We start from the raw sequence: 23,077 nt of genomic DNA, 5'->3' as shown, positions 1-23,077 counted from the left end.
AACATCTATAATTAGTCTAGCATGCATCTGAGAACGCTTAAAGACAATGGAAGCAACCGAAACCAATAGCAGTGGTGTAAATCAGTTTGGAACTGAAGTCAATAGTATCTAGGAAACTATGCAAATCTACACTGGCTCAGAATCTAGTATCTTTGTACATTTCAGGAGTTTTGATTGAAATAATGAAGTACTGCTGGGAACAACATATTTGCAGACACTACTCCACATCCATTTAGTTACCATAGACTATAGTGCATTAGCAGTGAGATTATTACAATGAATGACAAAAATTGTCATTTTAAAATGATGAAAAAAGGAAATTAGAAATACCAGTATTGTCACCTTATTTGTCACTTATTTTTGCAACCAGGCTAATTAACTAATTTTCTGGCTTTAATTGTTCAGGCAGTGTTTCTTCAACTCTGAGAGGCAACTTAGAAAGCATGATGTATGGTATCATTAGCAATTCTGTTCTTTGCTTTCTAATCTTACCTTCTTATTAAAGCCTTAGATGTCTCTTTCAGATCTCTCTGATGCCGGCCAGTTGCTTTGCCTGGGATTCCATTCTTGGCTGTCAGCCTGAAATAGAGGAAGTTTATCTTAAACGGCTCTGTTCAGCATATCGAACAAAGGAAGGTAGCTGGGAATAAGATTAGCCTGCGAGACAGAAGGGATCATGTAAGGCTGACATTACAGTGCACACAGCTGATTAGTTGTACTGTAGGTTCCTCTATCACCTCCCACTTTCTTGTACTTAAAGTGACACAATCCTTTTAATGTTCAAGCACACTTAATCTGTTTTCACCACATATGCCTCTGATGATTTGTCCAGAAACACAGTGAAAGGATTATCAGCTGGTCTACATACTGTCAAAAGCTTTATTTTAAGAGTCACTTGTACCTTATTAATTAAGGTGTTCTTGGCAGGGAAATGGCTTGTGGTGTTTTATAAATCATCACTGATTAATCACGCGCAGCTATGTATTTATATATTTTTCTTGATTTGCCCCATTAGGGCCTGATCAAGTCCCACTGAAGTCCAATGGGACTCTTTCCATAGACATCACTAGACTCTGCATCTGGCTCCAAAGATAGGCGAAGTGCAGCTGGAAATCTGGAGCATTTATCAAATATATGAACTGTTGATGGTCAATTTTTTTGTCAGTTTCATGAAAAATTTCAAACATCAAAGACTTAAAAGGCTTTCACAAAATATGCTTACCTATTTGCCACCAGCTCTGTGGTGAAAAAGCTGTTTTAGCATTAATGTGGCAAAGGGGAGTGAATTAACACTAACGTCCTTCTTGGAAGGGAGAATTTCATCACAAAAATGCACATTCCACGTGTGAAACTCTTTGCCAGAGGACGTTGTGAAGCCCAAGCCTATAACAGGGTTTGGAAAGATCTGGTTAAATTTGTGGAGGATAGGTCCATCAATGGCTATTAGTCAGGGTGGACAAGGATGCAAAACCATGCTCTGAAGTGTCCCTCGCCTCTGTTTGCCAGAAACTGGGAATGGGCGACGGGGATGGATCATTTGATTATTACGTGGTCTGTTCATTCCAGCTGAAGCACCAGGGCACTGGTGTAAGACAGGATACTGGGCTAGATGGACCACTGGTCTGAGCCAGTATGGCTGTTCTATAAAGCGAGCTGGCCTGAATATGCTAGTGACTAAATTCTCCACTTTATTCATCTAACAGATACAACTTGGAAGCTGTGGGGCAAGCTTCTTCTCAGCTGTCCCTTGCCAATGTGCTTCAAGTTCCAAACCTGAACTGACAGGGCTAAACTCCAAGTCTGTCTCTCAGTTAAGAATGGCAACAAATATATGTAGGCAGTCTCTGATATTCATCCTTGAGGTGGTACGAACATTGTATGAAGTGGATATATATCCATAAGCACTAAACTTTGATCAGCAACTCAGTTCTTATATACTGATAAATAACCTTCATATTGCAATGAATCTCTGTAATTACTGACCTGACTTAGATTTGAACCAGCACCTGAGAGATGCTCTGATTTGCATAACCAATCTCTTGAGCCACCCAGTCCACCAAATTAAAATTAAAAAGCAACATTATATTTACCTGAACCTTATACTATTGAGTCCAAAGTCTCTTCTCACGTGAGTGAGAATCAGGAGAAAATGTCTCCGGTTGAGCAGATAAAATATATGTTCTATAATTAGGAGGTAGGGGTCTTATTGTCTGCATAACTTCATAAAAATAGGATATGGAAAAACTGTTCTCAAAGCAGTCCATTCTACAAATAATGACAAAAAATTAAAAACAAGCTAATACTGTGGTGTGACTACAGACAAAGGCATGGTATGGGAAAATGCATAGAAAAGGTCATCTGGAGTTAAATATTTCCCAAGCAGTGCTATTTTAAGTACATAGTTGTATTATTAATTACATTTATAAACCTTCTGCCAATTTTGGTCAAAATTAAACTATGTTTCTACGAGTTATGGCCCTTTGTGTGATTGTATGACTTTTTTGGATTGGATGCCCACTAATATGATGCCCAACATTACATGGTGTAGATAAACTGCACCACTTCCAGCATCTACATCCACCCTCATGTTGACCACCAGATATGTGCCTAACATATGATATTAATAACATTTTTCTTACTCATGGGTTACCCCCCTTCATGCCCAAAATGGGTCCAGGTTGGTAGACTAGACTGGCATATCAAACGTAATTAAACACTGCAAATTCTGCTTATAAATGAAACCAGAAGTACAGTGGGGTTGATAGGAATCCTGTAAATTAGCCGCGACTGGGCTTACAAGGAACTCTCTATTTATGGCTAGCAGGTTAGCACTGTCTTAATGAACATCATGAAGGAAGCTAGTGCATCATGACTTTATTGAATTTCATTTTCTCATACAGAATAATCACAGAATGTCACTAAGTACAATGCTGAGAACACAGATTCTTGTTTGTGGACGAAAGACAAAATTCAAGAGACTCTACAGAGGTCAGACATTTTAAAAGAAAGGTAGGAGCAAGGATTAAAATTCACAGATAGTGAGGCGGTCATGGCTGCAAACTGTGTTATTCCAGGAACCATAAGTGCATATCTCCACGCAGTTTTCTGCCCCGGTGTCATTGGGCTCACTTGGCAGCCAGTTTGTATAATTCAGGGCTCTTCCATCCACGAAACTGAATTCACCTGGCATCCCATTCCCCTTTATGCCCAGATAGGCATATCTGTTATATAACTTCACAATACTGAACACAGCATTATTCTCCCCCTCATTCCTGGGAGATGCAATGGAGCCGCCTGCCTTTTTGCACACTTCCAATGTGGTCTGAAAATCGACTTCTTGTCCATTGGTAGCAAATATTTTTTCTCCAAATTTTGTAACAGTCCCATCCAAACCTAAGACTACAATGGAAAGCAAAAGATTTTGTTAAACTTTTTTTTGAATAATTTTGTACTCTCATGATTGCTGCTATACTGGGACTCCCACTTTCAGTATTCTTCTATAATAAAATAACTCTTCAGAATAAAATAAGGAACACATATGGCAAACTTCATACAACTCCCTCTTCCTCCAAGATGTAAACCTCCCCAAGTGCCTGGGCTATTGTAGTATATACTCCCAAACACTGCCCTCTGCTGGATGGAATGTCAATGGCATGTGAATTTGAGTAGGTGGTTGCTTCTCTTGAATGACTTCATAACAAAGAATATAACTAGAGAAGAATGGAGGAGGGGAACTGAAAAGGGAAAGAGAGAAGAGAAGGGGATAGGAGACAGGGGAAAGAGGTGGAATAGGGAGGAGAAATTGATGGAGGAGAAGTGGAGAGAGAGAAATTAAAATGTAGGAGAGAGAAAGGAATTGTGGATGAGAGGGGAAGAAAAGAAGGAGAGAAGAGAAAAATTTTAAATAAAAAAAAATTTCCATTTTGCTCTTTATGCCTATCATTTAAGAACTAGGACAGCTGCTTAAGTTTGCACACACTGAGGGCTTGTCTTCATTTACCTCAGAGATTCAGCAGCAGTCAACCGGAGTTACGCAAGCTACGCAAAAAACTTGCATAACTCCCGTCGACTTCTCTGCTTCTGTTCTGCACACCGTCTTCACTGCACTGCGCTGACGGGAACCACGTTCCCGTCGACGCATTGCTATGCCACTTGAGAAGGTGGTCCTAATATGTTGATTTCTGGATCGACTGAGCGGGTCTTCACTGACTGCTCAGTTGATCCAGAGAAGTTGATCTGACAGTGGCGAATTTGCCGCCGTCAGTGAAGACATAGCGTGCATAGTACTACTGACTTCAGTGGGACTACTCACAGTGCATAAAGTTAACCGTATGCATAAATCTTTGCAGACATTAGACACAATACCCTTGTCACTTTTGTAGCCACAGATTAATGGTGATGACCATCAGGTTCAATCACATATTGCAGATGACACAGAGAGATTCTCCTGAAGCACTTCTGCACAGAAAGGGGTTGTTGTAATAAGTCACCTCTGGCTGATTTGCATTGGTATTTCAACACATCACAATTATCTGGGGCTGGTAGGAAGTTCCCAGGTAACTAATTATATAGCCCACAACTGAACCTCTTTAACACACTACAGAACTGATCATTGCCCTGTCCCCGGGGATCCTTGTTCCTTTGTATAAAGAAAATATAAGATTAAATGGAACAAGACTCAGAATATGCTATCTATTTTTAAGGAGCTGGTATTTCATGGTTAATTTTTTCCACACTTGTTAATCAAGTTATGGTTGGGGCAGAAAGCAAAAGCAGACAGATTACCTCCTTCCAGTTTGGCAATTTTATTTTTTAATCCTTCGAGGGTTTCTTGTAATTCAGTATGAAGAGAAGGAAATAGGCCTATGGACAAAAAATAATTATGCTCTTTAGTTAAAATGTTAGGACCAGGCTTCCCTGATAACATGGAAGTCATTGTGTACAATTAATAGCTGTTTTCTAAAGCATTTGTGATTGAATTACGTTTGTTTGACTTTTTATGTGAAAGGCTTGGATAGTGTGCTAGATGAAGGGCCTTTTCATACACTGACCGACTGTTCTAATAATAAACAATGTTCTTGGAAACTACTTTAAGGAGGGAACCGTTTATGAAGAATTAAAATTGAGATCTTTGAGTTAAAGTCTTTATTGCCCTGCAGGTGCTTTATATCAGCTGCTAAGGTAGATTAAAAACTATCTTTGTTTCCCTCACCACCTCCAGTACCCTTGATCCTGGTTAGTCAGGAGACTCTGGACTGTAACCTGTAGTTTTCTAGTCTGCGGCCTGTTAGTGATGCTGGAAAGGACCCCCTGTCCCCAGGGTGTGTCAGAGAAGTAGATTTTGTTGTGATGAGATGCTGCTGGTGACTTGAGAACCACGCTGGAATGCCATGGCTGCATGGGGGTGTGTGTGGAATGGAACTGAGTGTAACAGACTTGTAAGGTGGGTGTTGTGTCTCCTCGTAGTGACTAGTCTACGTGGAAAGAGGACGCTTGGGTGCTGTGGTCATGGATTCAAACCTGGTGGATTACCTTGCAGAATTGTAATCCTTTCTTGTCAGCTCATACAGTTTCAACTAGCTTGATGAAATTAATCTCTTACTTTTAAGATATGACTGCACTCTGAATAGTGACTCTGTAACGAGGGCATTTTCGAGACTCAAGTTTACAGTCTCTCTGTGATGTCTGCATTCAGCATACCATTTTTACAAAGAGAGAGACATTTTTGTTTGATCTTCCAGGCTGCAAGCCCAGCCTAGGCTGTGAAAGCCAAACTGCATTCTTTCCTACACGTACATCATCTCTCAGGGCATGTCCACCCAGCAGCTGGGAGGGTGCAACTCAGCGCAGGCAGATAACATACACTAGCTCTGCTCAAGTTAGCATACTAAAAATAGCATAACTCTGGTGGCTTGGGCTAGCCACCTAGAGTGTACTTAGGACCTCATAGCGGGTCAGGTAGGTCTGCCTGAGCTGGTATTTACACCTCCCGCCAGTTACGTAGATATACATTAAGTGTGAAGGTTCTGCAGTCCCAGTTATGCCTGCAATGGGTATGTCTACACTGTGTTTTAAAACCCACGACAGCGAGTCTCAGAATCCAGGTGTATAGATTCAGGCTTATGGGGCTCATGTTAATGGTGCTAAAAACAGCTCTGTAGAGGTTCAAGCTCAGGCTGGAGTTCGCGCTCTGAAATCAACCCTTTTCTCCGGGTATCAGAGCCGGAGTCTAAATGCCTTTTCAGATGTTTTTAAGTGCATTAGCTTCAGTCCAAGTCTGTAGACCTGGGCTTGGAGACTGCAGGTTTGAGGATTTCAATAACTCAGTCATAGGTCAGGGCTCTATTACAGGAGTGGGTGGGTGGGGTTCTGTGGCCTGCGTTGTGCAGGAGGTCAGACTAGATGATCATATTGGTCCCTTCTGACCTTAAAGTCTGAGTCTATGAGGTTCTGAAATACAGTGTGGATTCACCCAGCTCTCTCATTCTCAGCTGCATCACTTCTGCAACAAGATCATGAGTAAACCACTTATCCTAGCCAGGAAAGCCAGCAGATTCAACCGAATAGACAGAGAGAGCCAATCAGCTGAGTAAGAAGATGCCATTTTCACAGTCTCTCTTTTAGGAGTAGAACAGAACTTTAAAAAGCTCAGTTTTTTTCTCTGGGTTGCTTTAAACACACACACACACACACACACACACACACACACACACACACACACACACACACACACACACACACACACACACACACACACACACACACACACACACACACACACACACACACACACACACACACACACACACACACACACACACACACACACACACACACACACACACACACACACACACACACACACACACACACACACACACACACACACCATAATGTTAAACAAATGAGGATAATTTCTTTTCACCTGGTGGTCCAGGTGGCCCTCTCTCCTCCTTCTTGCCTTGTTCACCCCTTGGCCCTTGTGGCCCAGGAAGACCATCTTTTCCAGGCAGATGTGCCACAGCACCCAGTGGCCCTGGGGGACCTGCAGAAGGGAAATACAAGAATACTTGACCAACTCTTCAATGAGCTTCTTCCCAACGGATGCATTTAATTCAGAATATCCACTGCTGCCGCCCCTCAAAGGGACAGATTGCATTACATCTGCTCAATCGCTTTTCATTACCAGACAAGAGATAGGGGATGGTTGTATACCTATCAGAGGCAGAACATTTACTTCCTACAATGAAAGAGCAAATGCATTTTCAATGCCTAGAAAGCTGGCCCCCGGAACATCCTTGTTTGGACTGGAGGAAGCTGCTCACCTGCCCTCTGATGCTGAAGGAAGATCACACAGTGGTCATTAGAGCTAAGTGGGAAGGAGGGAGGCTGGAAATATTTTAAGAAAGGCAATTTGAAAGTTAGTCGCTTGTTCCTTTTCACTAGGATGGGGGTGGGTGGAGGATGGTAAGGAGGGAGAGAGTTAAGTTCCTCAATTCAGTGTGTATCAGGGAAGGAAGGAATCATGACATCTATGATATTGAAGTATATTTAATAACTATTGTGACCCATCTGTGCCTAGGGTAGCGATCTGAAAATGCCAAGGTCAGGGCAGGCTGCAAAAGAAGAAATGATTCTCCCAAACTGGTGGCTAACATTGCAGTAAATGCACCAATCAGTCACAAATGGTGTTTCTGATCTCCCACACTGGTTATTTAGAAGCTACCCCAAGAAATATACAGCTCCCTTCACTACATTTCAGTCTCTGGTTCCCAATCAGCAACTAGGTCCAGTAAAGAGAGAAGTTATTTAAAACTCTATTCCCTTTACCAAAATGTTCTTCTGACCACAAGGGTCACATCACCAGGTCAGTATAAGTCTGGAGCTTACCCAAAATAGCACACTGCCTGCCAATCGTTTATTAACTAAAACTAAAATTTTTATAAAAGGAAAGAAAAAAACAAGGAGAGAAGTGTTATAGGGTTAAAGCTATCAGATACATACAAATGATTTGAAAATCCATATACATCAGGTTTTCAGTAAAATTGTGGAGTATGCGGGCTTGTACAGTTCCTCTGGTGTACCCCCAGTACCTGGATGAGTCTCAGTCTTTTGTTTCACAGCTTCATTTGTAGATGAGTGGGTCCAGAGGTAGGAAAGAGGAATGAAGACAACATAGGATGGAACAGCTGCCTTTTATGTCCCTTGCCATGCGGCTTGTGAAAATTCACAGAGACAAGATGGAGTCCAGGGTCACCTGGACAAGTCCTGGAGACTCATAAGGTGCAGCCCGTGGGTTCTTTCCCTGGGTTTATTGTACCTTTGAGTTCCCTTAATGGGCCATTAACCAGGCGTATTGCTGCTGCCATCCTGTCTGGGGGTGTGGCCCAGAAACACAGCACAAGTTGAAATACAGTTATGCCATACATATTCATAACCTACACTACAAATATTACACATACACATAAACAATACGATCATATTCAGCAAATTATAACCTTTCTAATGGTACCTGACATGGCCTATCCCATATGAATTATTGTAAGTTTGCAATATTGATGTTAATTAATATTATAAATGATTACCCCTAATCCAGACAGTGTCACAGCTATTTTATGAGACCACTTTCCATATGTGCCACCACCGAGCCCTCTCCCATCCCTGCCTCCACATGGGAAAACTGCAGCTTGCAGGGGCAATCTATGAAATCCCAAACCCTTCAGGGCTCCTTTCCTTCTCCAAGGGAGCCAATGCTAGCTACTGGAGAGAATGTTTCTGCCAACCTGAGACAGTGGGTGTAGGTCTCCTGGCCCCCAGCTCATAGTACACAGCGTTTCACCTGGGGAACAGCAGCATCATTTGGGAAGAGCAGCCCCCCGACACCATTCACTCCATTCTGACATCTGGATTCTGATTTTTCCCCTCCCCCTCTGCTGAATTGCCATTAGTTGTTAGTCTCCCTTCATCCCACCATCACTACCTACCACTATGACCCTTCAGCTGCCCAGCCTAACTCTCTTTGCCCACTGTAGTACTCAAGAATTGTCCTTCTCCCCCTTTCAAATCAAAGCGCTCTATCCCGTCGAGCACCTGCCCATCACCTCGATCACTTTGCTTGTATGCTGTACCCGCTTCCTCCAGTCTTTATTATCTGCACATTGACTTTTACATTGTAAACTCTTGGGAGATAGGGCTGTTTCTATATCTTTGTAGGGCATTTAGCACAATGGGGGGACCCTGCCCTCCTAGCCTTACCCACAGTACTAACCATAAATAATGAAAGGTCTGATCTGGCAATATGCCAAGTGCTCTCAAGTGTCATTGACATATGTGAGAGGTGAAGGGACTCACATAGATTGGGATTAAATTATTTTCCAGTTCCCCAGAATGATCAGCTAGAGAGGCAATATATATATCTACAGAGAGAGAGAGGTATATATATATATGTACAGAGATAGGGGCTTGGCTATATGTGAGAGCCTTGGAGTAGAGCTGCTACTCCTCCAGATTTAGAGGAGCCAGCTGAGGTGGTATGGGCACCTGGTAAGGATGCCCCTTGGTAAGTTTTCTTTAGAACTCTACTGGCATGTCCCACTGTGAGGAGGCCCTGAGGCCAACCCAGGACATGTAGGAGGGATAATATCTCCCAGCTGGCCTGGGAACACCTGGGAATTCCCCAGGAAGAGCTGGTACCTGTTGTGGAAGAAAGTGAGGTCTGGTCCTCCCTACCCTCCAGGCTACCGCCCCGACCCTCACCAGGAAAACTGGCATAAAGGAAAAGAAGGGGAGAGAGAGAGGCATTCACTGACCGAGGTCCTAGCGAGGTGGTGGAATCTCCATCCTTAGAGGTTTTTAAGGTGTGACTTGACAAAAGCCCTGGCTGGGATGATTTAGTTGGGTTTGGTCCTGCTTTGAGCAGGGAGTTGGACTAGATGACCTCCTGAGGTCCCTTCCTTCCCTAATCGTCTATGATTCTATGTTTAGATGGAAAGTTGAACACTGAGGCCCATGTGATTGGTACTCACTTCCAGCACTACAGACCAGGCTGGAACGGCATCTAGCGTCTTTAACATTTAGTTACTTTTATAGTGAAATCATGGTCTTACAGAGCAACTTCCCTTAACCCAAGTAGTCTCACTGACATAAAGGCAAGTAGGACATGGCTCTGTAAGAAGCAGTTCACTACAAACTGGAATTGTAGTATTCACATCACATGGAAAACAATTCCAGATTTGCATTCTTCTGTATGTTATGCAGAGATTATGTCTAAATGACAAAAAGGGGACTTTTTAAAAGTGAATTAGCTCAATACATTTGGAACAACCCCTTTGCCCCCAGCATCCCAGGAGAGACAGGGTATGATACCTTTGCAATCACATTAGCTGGTTGTATTATAGCCTAGGAGGTGGAGTAATATTTTGAAAAACACCTAAATAATCAAGTACCATTAACTTTCAATGAGACTAGAACTTCTCACTATCTGTTACTTTTGAAAATGGGACAGAAAATGCAATAAAATAGAATTTAGTTGATCAGATACAATAATTGAATACAGCAGAATATCTAAATATCTGGGTGGGTAACCCCTGAAGTTACCTTGCATTTGTGGGTCTCCTTTCAAACCAGGTCTTCCATCTTTACCAGGCAATCCATTCTGTCCAGGTTTGTCAGGTAGTCTTTCATGCTTATCCCCAGCATGGCACCTCACCAACAACAAGGCGATTGCTGTGACTACGTGAAACAATTGGGGCAACGACATCGTTTGAGGCCAGCTATAAAACAAAGCGTATTTACTACCGAGTGATGCGTCCTTTTTTTCAAAATTAAAAACGACTGAGAAGTGTTAATTCTTTATTTCAAAATAACGTTTTCTACTTGGGATTGGAATCCTTTTAGCTTAGTCTTTTTTCCCCAGTGATACTAAAGTCATTAGCATAATCAAAGTGGTTAGAGTTTGAATGATTATTATAGTGCACCAAAGCCAAACAATTCATCCTTTACCATATACTCATCTGTCTAGAGGGCAAAAAACATTTTTTTAATAAAGCTGTTGATTCATTTATCTAATTTTTTCTTGTTTGACAAGTGCAGTTCCAGTATTATTTATGCAGCTATAAGTAAGCACGTCCAATAAAGTGAGGGAAAAAAGCAATCAAAATTACTGTGGGTACACTCTCTTAATCGTTTTTATTTTAAGAGGGAAAAGCAACCATTCAGACTTTCTTCTTCTTCATCAACCTCTCTTTCTTCATTGTCATAAATTTAGCATTTTTTTAAACACCTCTGTATCAGCAGTGATTTCCTCAGTAAAAAGTAGACAAGTGTATTAGCAACAGAGGAAATGTAAAGAAACTCTGAAAAAGCATCTAAGATGGAAAGTTTAAATTGAGACTTTACGTTATACTTTAAACTAGATTTATTTTTTTTGTAAGTGATAAAAAGTTCAACTTACCTGTCAGCTCCAATATGAAATGAAAAAGGAGCATGATAAAAGTCCAATTTATAGTGTGTGTAATTAGAGATATATTTTTCTGTCTATGGGAAATGTATAGTGTCTGTAACTGGATATACACTTGCCTAGCAACACTGACATTTGATAAGTTACAATGAATGACATTTTTGTTTGTGTTTTCTTAACATATTTAAAGGGTTGCACAAAGCATTTGAAAAGTCTGAAGGCCAACCATGTGATGATGCTTTCCCATTTTGTTGAACTAAGATATTACATTTTAATTGGGTAAAACAGTCTTGGATCAGAACAACTGATGATTGCAGAATTGTTTGTCCTGAGTTGTTTGTAGGATATAATGTTTCCATAGATCTTCCACTTAATCTAAGTTTTAAATAAGTACATATTTATTGTGATTGTAAATGTCACTGCGGATAAAAACAAGCCAGAACACAGCTGACTTTTATTAAATACATATTATTTCCTTACATACCATAGTGTAAAAGTGTTATATGTCCATCAGTGACTGGATCTGAAAGACCATGAGTAAATACAATCTAACACAATAGTGACAAGGCATACAAAACAGTCATACCGTCTCCACCTATGCCCCTATTCCGGGTAACTCCCAGACAAGAATTTAGTTGACCCTCTAAATTAAAAGTAGACACAAAGAATATTGTAAGAGGAACTCCATATCCCATTAAGAAGAATAGTTCAACATGATAATATGAGGGGGATCATTTCACTCATGAACCAGGACACCATATGCTTATTGAGATTAAAATCCCTTTACACAGCTCTGGCAATGCAAAGAGGCCTTAAAAGTGGGTGGAAACATAGTGGAAATGGAATCCTTCTTTATATTGCCTTACATTTTCATTTCCCTGGTGAAAGTTGTTCCCATGTAGTTGCTATTCAGTGATCTACATTAAATAAACTGCTAATCACAGTCCAGTTCACAACAGGTGGGTCTGATGTCACCAAATCAGCACCAGAACTGGTACAAACCAGTCTCCGCCCTGGTAATCTCAACAGCAAGACTAAGGACTGAGAGAGAAATGAAGACTGTAACCCACAATAATGACACTGAACTCAGGGATTTACTGGGTCATGGGATTGAGGCTTGCAGAACACTGGGGGGAAATCAGTTGCTGTCTGAGCTGTACATGTTCTTTAAATAAACAGAGCTCATCAGTCTCCAGTTGCTCCTACCAGTGACATCGTAACTAAATTGTTCTGATGTAAAAAGCGTGTGCGCGCACACACGCACACACTTTATATATGTAACATCCAATAATGACATTAAAAGGACATTAAGACAAAATCCATCTCTCAAAAGTTAGGAAACACCAGACAACATTGCCTTACAACCTTAATTCAGCTCCTTCATGCATATGCATTATGATTCATTCTATAATTACATGATGACATACTAATTTTTTCTGAAGGATTATGCCTTATTCAGTGGATGAGTATTTATTCGATATTTCTTTTTATTCTCTGTATTCATTAAGTGGCCCCAGGCATTATCTTGCACACACCATTCAAACCCTGTATATGGATTACGAAACTACTAAATTTCCCATTTGCAGTGTTGTTATAGCCATGAGGGTCCCAGGATATGAGTGAAACAAGGTAGGTGAGGTAATATGTTTTATTGGACCAACTTCTGTTGGTGAGCGAGACAAACTTTTGAGCTCCACAGAGCTCTTCTCCATGTTGAAAGTTGGTCCAAATAAAAATATTACCTTACCCACCTTGTCTCTCTAATTTTTTCCTGGGCATTTCTATGGTGCTCTTACTATACATGTTAATGAACTTATCTTCACAGCACCCTTCTTAGGTGAGGTGTTGGTATTATCCTCATTTTACAGATGGGGATCTGAAATGCAGAGCGATTAAGGCTAAAATTTTCAAAAGTACCCACCAATTTGGAGTGCCCAGCTTCATTCCCCGAGTCCGTGCTTTCTGAGAGTACTTAGCATTTTATAGAACTGCATATGCTGAAAACTCCAACGGACTTTGGTTGCAGTTGTGCACACTCAGTGTTTCTGCAAATCTAGCTCCAGACATCTTCCATTGCGCAATCTGTGAAAAGTTTGGTTTAAGTGACTTGCCCAGCATCATTGGCAAAACAGGCATAGACTCCAGTTGTCCAGGGTGGCATTTGACTTCCCTAACCATGAGACCATCCTCTCTCATTCTACACTCCTTTTCCTTATTCACAACACAACTTCCAATTTCTGCAATAAATTGGGGGTCCTACAGAAAACAGATGCCATTACTGCACAAACTTGATGCATTCCCAGAGCACTGTGCGGAAAAAAATAGCATGTAGTCATATAATAGAGATTCTGTCATTAACGGTAACAAGAGTGAGGCAGGTTCCCACCTAGGCCTCAAATACACAACCTCCTGATTCTCAAATGTTTCTCTGAAAAAATCCTTTTCTGAACAAATACGTAATCACTGGTAGTTGATGCTTCCTGAAACATTTAATTAACTTTTCACAGCTGAGTACAGATACCAAGAGCTTTCTGTGTGTGTATTGTTCTAAAAAATTACAGGGCAAATATCAGTTTTCATAAACTCTAATACATCAGTGCATATAACAGCCACTCCTGCAGTGATTAGGAGAAAGTAATAATCTTATTATGGCTGAACCTGGAAAGGATATATAAAAGGCCTCCGAACTCCAGGCGTTTATCCAAATTGGTCTTGATGCATTCTAGAAGCCAAGAAACTGCACATTTGGGGAAGTGCAAAAGGGATCTGTACAAGAAACCTTGTCCATCTCAGATATAGACAGGGCCCCTGTGGCCTGGAGTGACCTTCATTTTTTTCTTCTTCTTATTTTTTGTATTACAATAGTTCCTAGAGGCACTGTGGATACACATATTGGGAGACAACTCTTGTACCCAATAGTTTTCATTCCAAACAGAGAGGAAAAGCAAAGAATTGGAAGGGAAACAGGCACAAAGAAGGGAAACAACTCACCCTAAGTCACACTGCAGGTCAGTGGCAGAACAAGAAACAGACCCAAATCTTGGCCATTTTAATGTCAATGTGGGTTTTGCTATTGACTTCAGTGGCACCAAGATTTCACCCCAGCTCTCCAGCCTCAGCCCAGGCCAGTGGACCACGCTGCCTCTCTAGATGTTTCTCAGCATCTGAATGAGCAGGTTACTTTGCACATCACTAGCTGCATCATTAAAATGCACCACAAAGTATTGCTCCTTTCACGGTGTCTAAGACAAGGTAACCCACTTATTCAGATGCTATAAAACAACAGGAGAAAATGAGGGAAACTTTAAGACATCCGTCAGGTCCTGCTGCCTGGCATTCCCATGCATCCAAATCAAAGAGAAGAGGTTACTGAGAAGATGTTAAATCACCCACAGCAGCCTCAGCATCAGGCTTTGCTTTCGGTACTGCGGTGAAGTCCTACAAAAGAGGCAGATTTCTTGCTATTTGTAGGTCTATAGTGGATCCTTCTTTAACCTATTTATCACTCAGCTGGGTGTTATCCAGCAATATAAGGAAGGAAAGTCTTTCCTGCTGTGTAATTAAATCATAAAATGATCAAATGAACTGATGGGCTGCACTGTGCTCATCAAAGATAGATAAAGCCAAGAGAGTTTGTCTGAAGAATAATATATCTTCCTTCTTCACAAAATCTACGCCATTCTAGGTGGTATATTTTTGGCCAAGGCAACTTTACAACAGTAGGATTTTAAAGAGGCTATTTTCTAAGTGAGGATTCAACATTTTGAAGCCCAAGCAATTGATATTATATCAAGAGTTGCTATTCTATGCCAATTTTGAAGTAGCTATCACATTGTGCCTTCTTAGACTGGTTGGGGAACTTTGCTTATATGGCTCTGCACAAGGACCCCCTCTTTTACTGCCCCTCAGCCCCCAAATATGCTCCATTCTCTAGTATTGGAACTGAAAGTTTTGCTGCAAACCTTAAACACTGGGTATGAAGTGGCCATGCAGGGGAGTCCACTCTTCACAGTGTAGGACAGGGAAAAGATCTCTCCTCTGCATGGTGTAGAATCCAGCACTATGCAGGCTCTCTGAGTGGCAGCAGGAAGGTCTTGGAAATAGGAAAAGACAGGGCTAGAGTTTCTACAGTACCTCCTTCTCTCCCACCATTGGTGGGAGAATGGTTTGAGGATTCCCCTGGGAAACTGCTCCCCTCTGGCTCCACAGGTTGGGGAAGTGTGTGGGAAATTTCTTACCCCCTTCCGTTTATGAGGATTCCCAATGCCCAGCCCAGCTACCCAAGCTGAATGCTGAGTAGTAATAGCAGTGGCGGTGTGAGCCAAAGCTCTTTGAAATCGGTGACTAAACTCTTATTGATGTCAATGGGACCCAGGTCACTGCTGGCAGACTCTGTCCAAACTTTCACTTTGCTGAGATGATGATGGTGGTCAGATTTGCGTGTGCTTTGTGTTGGGGCTGTAAAGTCTATTAAAAGTTGACATATCAGAAAATATTACTTGTTCAGTGGTCATTTGATATAGGAGAACCTTGACAGAACTGTAAAATACTGTAAATGACCATTTCTATAGTGCTATAGGGAAATATGGTATTTCACACACACACAAACAAAAGGGGCAGCTTGCAGTACAGCTAAATGATGTAGGATTTCCAGTGCTTTCATCATTGTCTCCCTTTATAATAACAGAGTTGAATTTTTTTGAAGGGCTTCATAGTTCACAGTATGGCCTGAGTCCTGCAAAGAGATGCAAGTAGGTGGATCCGCCACGTATTGCTCCATTGAAGTCTGTCTGTGTGCATCTCCTTCCAGGGTTGAGACCCATTCCCTAACATACTAAACATAAAAACGTAATATTACATAGTGTATGCTGCATTATCCAGGTATGTTACTACAATGGAATCTACGGAGTATCTTAGCATGGGACTCCTCAAACACACTAAGCCAAACCTTACCTAGAACTTACTCAATCACAGTGAGACTTTAATTAACCCCTCGTCAAAGTAGGCATAGTTCTATTTACAAATCAAAACCTTTGATAATTACTATCTCCTTTAATAAGCATCAGGAAAGAAAATTTTACATCATGATTTTGTTTCTTTCCGATAAAATAATCACAGAAGACATTAGCTATATTGATGAGAGAACAGGCTCCTTTTTATATCTGAGAGACAGAATATTGCATAGACTCTGCACTATGAAGTGACTGAAAAGATATGGTTTAAAATTCACAGATAGTGAGGCGGTTCTGGTTGCATTTTTTGTCATTCCAGGCACCATCAGTGTATATCTCCACACAGTTTTCCCCTCCTTTGCCATTTGGCTCCTTAGCGTGCCAGTTGGTATAATTCAGAGGTGTCCCATCTAGATAATGGAATTCACCTGGAATCTCACCCTCCTTTATACCCAGATAAGCATATCTGTTAAACCGTTTCACTATGTCCAAAATAGCATTGTTCTCCTCCTTGTTCCTGGGGGTGGCGATGGAGCCACCAGCACTTTTGCACGCTTCTAACGTGGTTTCAAAATTGACTTCTTTCCCATTGGTAGCGAGTATTTTTTCACTCACTTTTGTTATCATTCCTTCCAAAGTAAGGACTGTAAAGGAAAGTGAAATGATCTGATTAGTTTGTTTTCATCTTATTTTATACTGTCCGTGTTGATACTATACTCCTGTGAAGGGATAAAAAGCATGATGAAATGAGAGAAAGGAAAAAAAGGGAACAATAAAAATAGAAAGGGGAAAAAAAGAGGAAAAATAAAGCGAGATAGAAAAGAGTGAAAAGAACCAGAGAAAAAGAGGATGAAGAGGAGGAAAAAAGAAGGCACTACTTCTGTCACAATCCCACCACCTTGTTAGTTTTTCAGCTAGTCAATATAATTCTTCACCTATGGATATCTGTCTCTCCTCCAACAACCTAAGTGTCCATTTCTTCCCCATACGAAATACAGTTTCAGATCTGCTCTATTATTTGCAATCAGTAGAGTTGACCGAAATGTTTCAAATTTTAACACGAGAAAAGGAAAGTAATTTCAGCAAAATCTTTGATTTTTCTGCCCACTTTTCCCCACCACAATGACTGTGGCATACTGAGGATGGAAGCACATACAGTTGCCTCTGTTTGGATTCCCAAGACTTAATCTATCACACGCAACAAAATACCTTTAAACAAGATTTTTTAATGCAATTTAAATGAATGTGAGTGGTGTTTCCTTAAAGGTCCTTGCTATGCTGGGAGAATCAGGCCCCATGTCAACTCTCCATAGCTCTCATCTTCTTTGGAGAAGAACTGTGGTGGCCCTATATGGATCCTCCTGCTATGGGTTGGGATCCTGATCAGTCTCCCGTTACAGATGTGTGCTTCTCTAGAGGGAGTTCAGTCCCTGTGAGTACACCTCACCTTGCATGTATCTTGCTCCTCCTCATAAATAAACCAACTGAGAATTAAAGACACAAGAGAGTAACTTTTCTGCACTGTTAAGACTTGTAGAAGCCACTCATTAAAGTGGGAGATGCACATTAATCAGCTAGTCATGGTGAGGGAAACCTACTCCAAAAGAGCAACATGTACAAGCAAGAGAAACAGCAACTGTCTGTTAGATGTTTATCTCCACGTACTGCCCTACATGCTGGACATGCATAGCACAGCCTTTGCACTATGCTGTGCCTGGTCTCTTTTGATTCTGTTCCATGGAAGTTCTTATATGACATTCATACACGTAGTATATGCCATGCCTTTCAACTGCAGAATGCTCAGTATGTTGTACAGCCCGAAGCACCGGTCTATGCCCCATCTTATTCACAGCTCTTTGCATTGCCCTATATACTGCATAGACACACACACTGCTCAGTCTTTCTTGAGGACTTACGTGGTCCACATTACTGTAGTATCTGAGTGACTCACAAATCACCTGCACAGCACTCTTATGAGGTAAGGAAGTGCTATTATCCCTATGTTATCAGTGGGAACTGAGGGACAGAAAGACTGGCTGACTTTCTCAGGGTCACACAAGATGTTTTTGGCAGAGATGGAATTGAACCCTGGTCTCCCACATCTCAGGTTGGGCCATCTTTCCTCTTCTTCCAATGTGCGGCAAAGACTGCAGCAGATTTAATTGGGGTTTGAAAGTAAGTTTTGGTGAGGAAAGTTTTAGAATGGAATAAAATTATTAAAAGGTGACTTACTTTGATTTAGTTGGGATATTATGGTTCATTTTGTACACTGTAATTTATACAAGTTGTGGGGAAGGGGAGGAGGAGAAGAGGAAAAGCAGAAAGATTACCTCCTTCCACACTGGTAATTCGACGTTTTAAACACTGGAGACGTTCTTGTAACTCAGGGTCAACAGAAGCTGGCAGGCCTGGAGATGAAAATAATAATTATACAATTGATTTAAACTGGGCTTCTCTGATATTAAAAATTAATCACTTAAAATTAATACCAATTTTCCAAAATTGACTGGTGCTTGATATATGTTAGTTTCATTTTCTGTGGTGGAAAATTCTATTTCCCTGGATTCGTTTATATATTTTCAAAGAATCCCCATCCTGTATTGATTGTTCTTATATATAATGGATAAAATAAATGCCTGTTGAAATTCCACTTATGGGGAGTAGTTACTGAAAGAACATTACAAGTGAAATAAGATGCATTTTTCTGATCTAGTCTTTTGTGTATGTGGTACCCTTGAAAGGGTTAATATTTTAGAAACAATATCACCCAGCATGCAAGTTTAACATGGGATCTGAGAATCAAGCTGGCTATTTTCTTTCATACAAATCATCACCGGTAATAAAGTTTCTCTATGCCAAATCATGCTATGAGTGACACCTGTATATTCCCATTGCCATCAGTGGGGTAGCAGAACTGTAACTAATTGGGACTCAGTACAGAATTCTATAGTGCTTGCACAAGGAGGAGTAAATTCCTTCTCACTGTCTCGGAGCTGTGTTGGCTCTGCAGCTGTGAGAATGGTAAACAATAGTAAAACTTATTTTAGTCAATACAGTCAGCAGCTCTGATGGACACAGGGAGCAGCTCAGTTGAATAATAAAGGCACCATTTTTTACACAGTCACTTTTAATAGCAGAACTGAACTTGGACTGCTTTATACACAGCACAATTATCCAGTGTTTTGGACTAAACAAAGATTAGTCTTTTTCACCTTGTGGTCCAGGAGCTCCTTTCTCCCCCTTGTCGCCTCTTTCACCCTTGGGCCCTTGCATCCCAGGAAGCCCATCTCTTCCGGAAAGACCTGGAATGCCACTAGGTGGCCCCTGAGGACCTGGAGAAGAGATGCACATAAGTGAAAAACACACAAAACTTCTTTTCAGCTGATGTGGTTTATGGGAAATTCAGAATAAACACGGGTTTAACAGCTGCTGACGTGCAAGGCAACAAACTGCATCGGGCCTCTGAATAACTTCATGAATGCCGCAAACCAATGTTGGCTTTCTAACAGAAACAAAACACTGAACCCCTGGAATCAGCCACCAAATGCGTGTTAGGATCTCTGCTACTTGAACCTTGGAGCATCTTTGGTAATGGAGCTGGAGAAAGCTTCTGCCCTGTCCTCTAGCATGGAAGAAATATTGCAAAATGTAACTATCTGCCTCTGAAAGTGGTGCATTAATAGACCAATGGTGCATATAGCCTCATGGCTTCAACAACCTGAGAAGTGCATCAGAAGCCTATTAAATACACTGACATGTAATTGCTTACTGGTATTACATTTTCATTAATTTATTTTAAAAAATAGTTTTGTTGAACATTATAGGGTATCCTTCTGCTATGAAAAGTAGTTCCCACTGAAAGGATAATAGAAAAGAGATGAGGAAAGCTATGCTTTTGAACGTATTGATCAATTGTTAATTTTCTCCCCTAATTCTCTCATTTTAAGAATAACCTGAATTGTTGTCTTCTCCTCCTATGGCCAATAAACTCAGCTACCACTTCAGCTGTAATTTATGCCCACAGCCACTTTCATCTCATTTTCTTGTAAAAAATAAATGTGAACTATAGACCAGCTCCCCGTTTACCTTTTACACTGGGAAGTGGGTTTAAAAATGATTGAAGGAGCCACAGACTTTTGCTGTAAGAGAAGTTTGTCACTGGGAAGGGACAAATTAACAGTTAGAGCTGGGTGGGTAATTGTTTCCACAAGAATCTTTGAGGTCAGTTTTTTTCTTGATCCAGATCAGGGCAAAAAATAGAAATCTTGAACATATTCATGAACTGATGAGCCAGGAAAAAAGTTCGGATCATGTAAGCTGAAGTGTTTTTATTCTGATCATTTCAAATATTTTTTTAACCTTTTTTTATGTCCCCCCCTCTTTTAACACTACAAATCAACAAAAAAAATTTGAAACAAAAAGAGGTTTGAACAAAATCCCAAACCTTTCCTTTAGAATATGTCAAAATTGGATGTTTGACAATTTTGAACCTTTTTTTCTTTCCCAAATTTTTTGAATTGTGAGATTTGTCAAAAATAACCCTTTCCTGCCAACCATTTTGGTTTTGACAAAGGGACATTTTATGACCAAAAAAAAAAAAAAAAGCCAGAAAATTCCCAACCAGCCCTATTTAAATTACCACTTTTTTTTCTCCTTCAGCTGCTCACTCTTCTGCGAAACAACTACCTTTGTTTACCTCTCATTTGCGCAACATTAACTTTCCTCCTACCCCTACACCATTGGCAGTTGTTGCAGCAGCAGCAGTTCACTACAAGTTGGAACTGTAGGACAATTCCATTCTAAGCAGAAATTCACTGATGTCACCTTAAGTAGGTGCCCACAGTGCATTAAATAGAACTTACCATTGCTTTATTTCATCTAGCTCAAGAAAACAGGGGATATTCCATTTAGTTTACTAAGCATAATTTACAACACAGTAATACATCTAACATGGGAGATAACCACTGACAATACCTGGTGGGCCTGGGTTTCCTTTCATACCATCCCTTCCATCTCTTCCAGGCAATCCATTGGCTCCCGGGGTTCCAGGAATTCCAGGAGTTCCTGCACACTTATCCTCAGCATGACATATCACCAGAAAAACTGTTGCTGCTGAAAGTATGTGAAGTGACTGGGGTGACAGCATTGTTCAGGCCAGCTACAAAAGCAAATTTCATTTACCATGCAGTGCTGCACTGAGAAAAATAGGAACTTTTTTATTCTGACTGAAAATAATGAAGTGGTCATTGTTAGTTTCAAATTTCTCCCTGAATGAAGTCTTCAGTTTGGGATTAAATCTTTCAAAGATTTGTCTTTTCCCCCCTACTTATATTAAGGTTATGGAAGAATACCTACAATGACCCAAGCTTGTGAGATAACATTAAAATGGCCAGTTAGTCGCTGGGTGTCAATGGACATAAATCATCCTCTTTTTGATTTGGTGTGTGTAAATCCAGTGTAATATACTACATGGCAGTTTTGAAAAATGAATCAATCCAAACATTAACTTGCAAGCAGGATTGATTCTCATGTTATGGATGGCAAATCCTAGACTGGTTGCATCTGCAGAATAACATTATAAACCACACCAAATCTACATGACTCAAAGTGGTGAAAATATTCAACAATTAAACAGGACATTTTTGACAACAGGTTCTTGCCAGTTTTTGACCAACAATACAGCTGGTTGAAATTTTTCAAATTTAAAAAATGTGGGCAGTTTGGGGGGGGGGGGGGGGGGGAGGAATCAAAATGATTTCTGACCCGCTGTCACTACAATCTAATTAAAAATTGCTAAAACCGCAATGGATGGAATGTAAGGCATTAGAGCATGAATTCTCTTTCAGTTATTAATATCATTCAGCTAAAATAGTGAGTGTGGTGAAGAAAGGTTCAGGATGTTGGTGTGGCTCTCCCATCCTACCTTGGGTGACCGTGTCCTTGACTGGTTGAATCTCAGGTAATGTGTTAGACTTCTGCATCCATCTGGAGTCCTACTGACTCCAAACCAGGGGATCTCACTGAAGCGTCAGGATCCTGATCATTTGGAGGTTAAGATGGAAAAGCAACTATTCAACTCTAAGGGTATGTTTACACAGCAATTGCGAGGCGAGACTGCAACACGTGAAGGCATACCTGACCTAGCTTTGATCGTGCTAGATCGCTAAAGATAGCTGTGCAGCTGCAATGGCACAGCATAGCCTTCCAAGTATAATCTCACCTGGACCCTTGCTACATACTCAGATGGCTAGTCCATGCTGCTGCCTATGCCAGTGTGGCCATGGTGCTATTTTTAGTGAGATAACTTGCTAAGAGCTAGTTCTCAGATGCCTACCCGTTGTGTCCCAATTGCAGTATAGACAACTCTAAATCTTGCCTTTCCCTTCTCTCCTCATTCATAAAAACCCAGCATTTTTCAAGCAACTCCAGTTCTGATGAAATCACTAATATGAGTAGAATGGAATAGTAACAATAAAGGTCAATACAATGAAACATTTGAAAATAAAATAGAAAATGTAAAGGGAGAGGTTTGCAGCCTGGTCTAATTGAAGTTCTTTGCAGTTTTATAAAGAGTTCAACTCACCCTTCTGCTCTGAAGTAGAATGAGAAAAAAGTCCTCAAAAGTCTCATTTATGTAGTGTGTTACTTGATAACATGCCTTCATACT

The 23,077-nt window shown here is 40.8% G+C and overlaps 1 protein-coding gene across 3 annotated transcripts; it reads right to left on the bottom strand.

The window, feature by feature from the left end:
* Window positions 1–2,920: 2,920 nt before the first annotated feature.
* LOC137142098 (pulmonary surfactant-associated protein A-like) lies at window positions 2,921–23,054 on the bottom strand. Of its 3 annotated transcripts, XM_067531333.1 has the most exons (6): window positions 19,623–19,645; window positions 18,741–18,818; window positions 10,597–10,772; window positions 6,926–7,045; window positions 4,786–4,863; window positions 2,921–3,399 (listed from the first exon to the last, which is right to left on the bottom strand). In XM_067531333.1, exons 3-6 carry the CDS (start codon window positions 10,757–10,759, stop codon window positions 3,023–3,025), a joined length of 738 nt encoding a protein of 245 aa, XP_067387434.1. In that variant the 5' UTR covers window positions 10,760–10,772; window positions 18,741–18,818; window positions 19,623–19,645; the 3' UTR covers window positions 2,921–3,022. The 3 variants fall into 3 exon arrangements, with proteins under 3 accessions (XP_067387434.1, XP_067387432.1, XP_067387433.1); XM_067531331.1 differs by lacking the exons at window positions 2,921–3,399; window positions 4,786–4,863; window positions 6,926–7,045; window positions 10,597–10,772 and adding exons at window positions 16,567–17,054; window positions 21,385–21,568; window positions 22,994–23,054 and having other exon boundaries at window positions 19,623–19,742; XM_067531332.1 differs by lacking the exons at window positions 2,921–3,399; window positions 4,786–4,863; window positions 6,926–7,045; window positions 10,597–10,772 and adding exons at window positions 16,567–17,054; window positions 21,385–21,644 and having other exon boundaries at window positions 19,623–19,742.
* Window positions 23,055–23,077: the final 23 nt, after the last annotated feature.

The sequence above is a fragment of the Emydura macquarii genome, unplaced genomic scaffold (genome assembly GCF_026122565.2).
Source record: "Emydura macquarii macquarii isolate MOO-44397 ecotype Brisbane River unplaced genomic scaffold, CSIRO-AGI_Emac_v2 contig_3140, whole genome shotgun sequence".
Classification (NCBI taxonomy): domain Eukaryota; kingdom Metazoa; phylum Chordata; order Testudines; family Chelidae; genus Emydura; species Emydura macquarii.
This window is presented reverse-complemented; position numbering and strand designations above follow the sequence as displayed.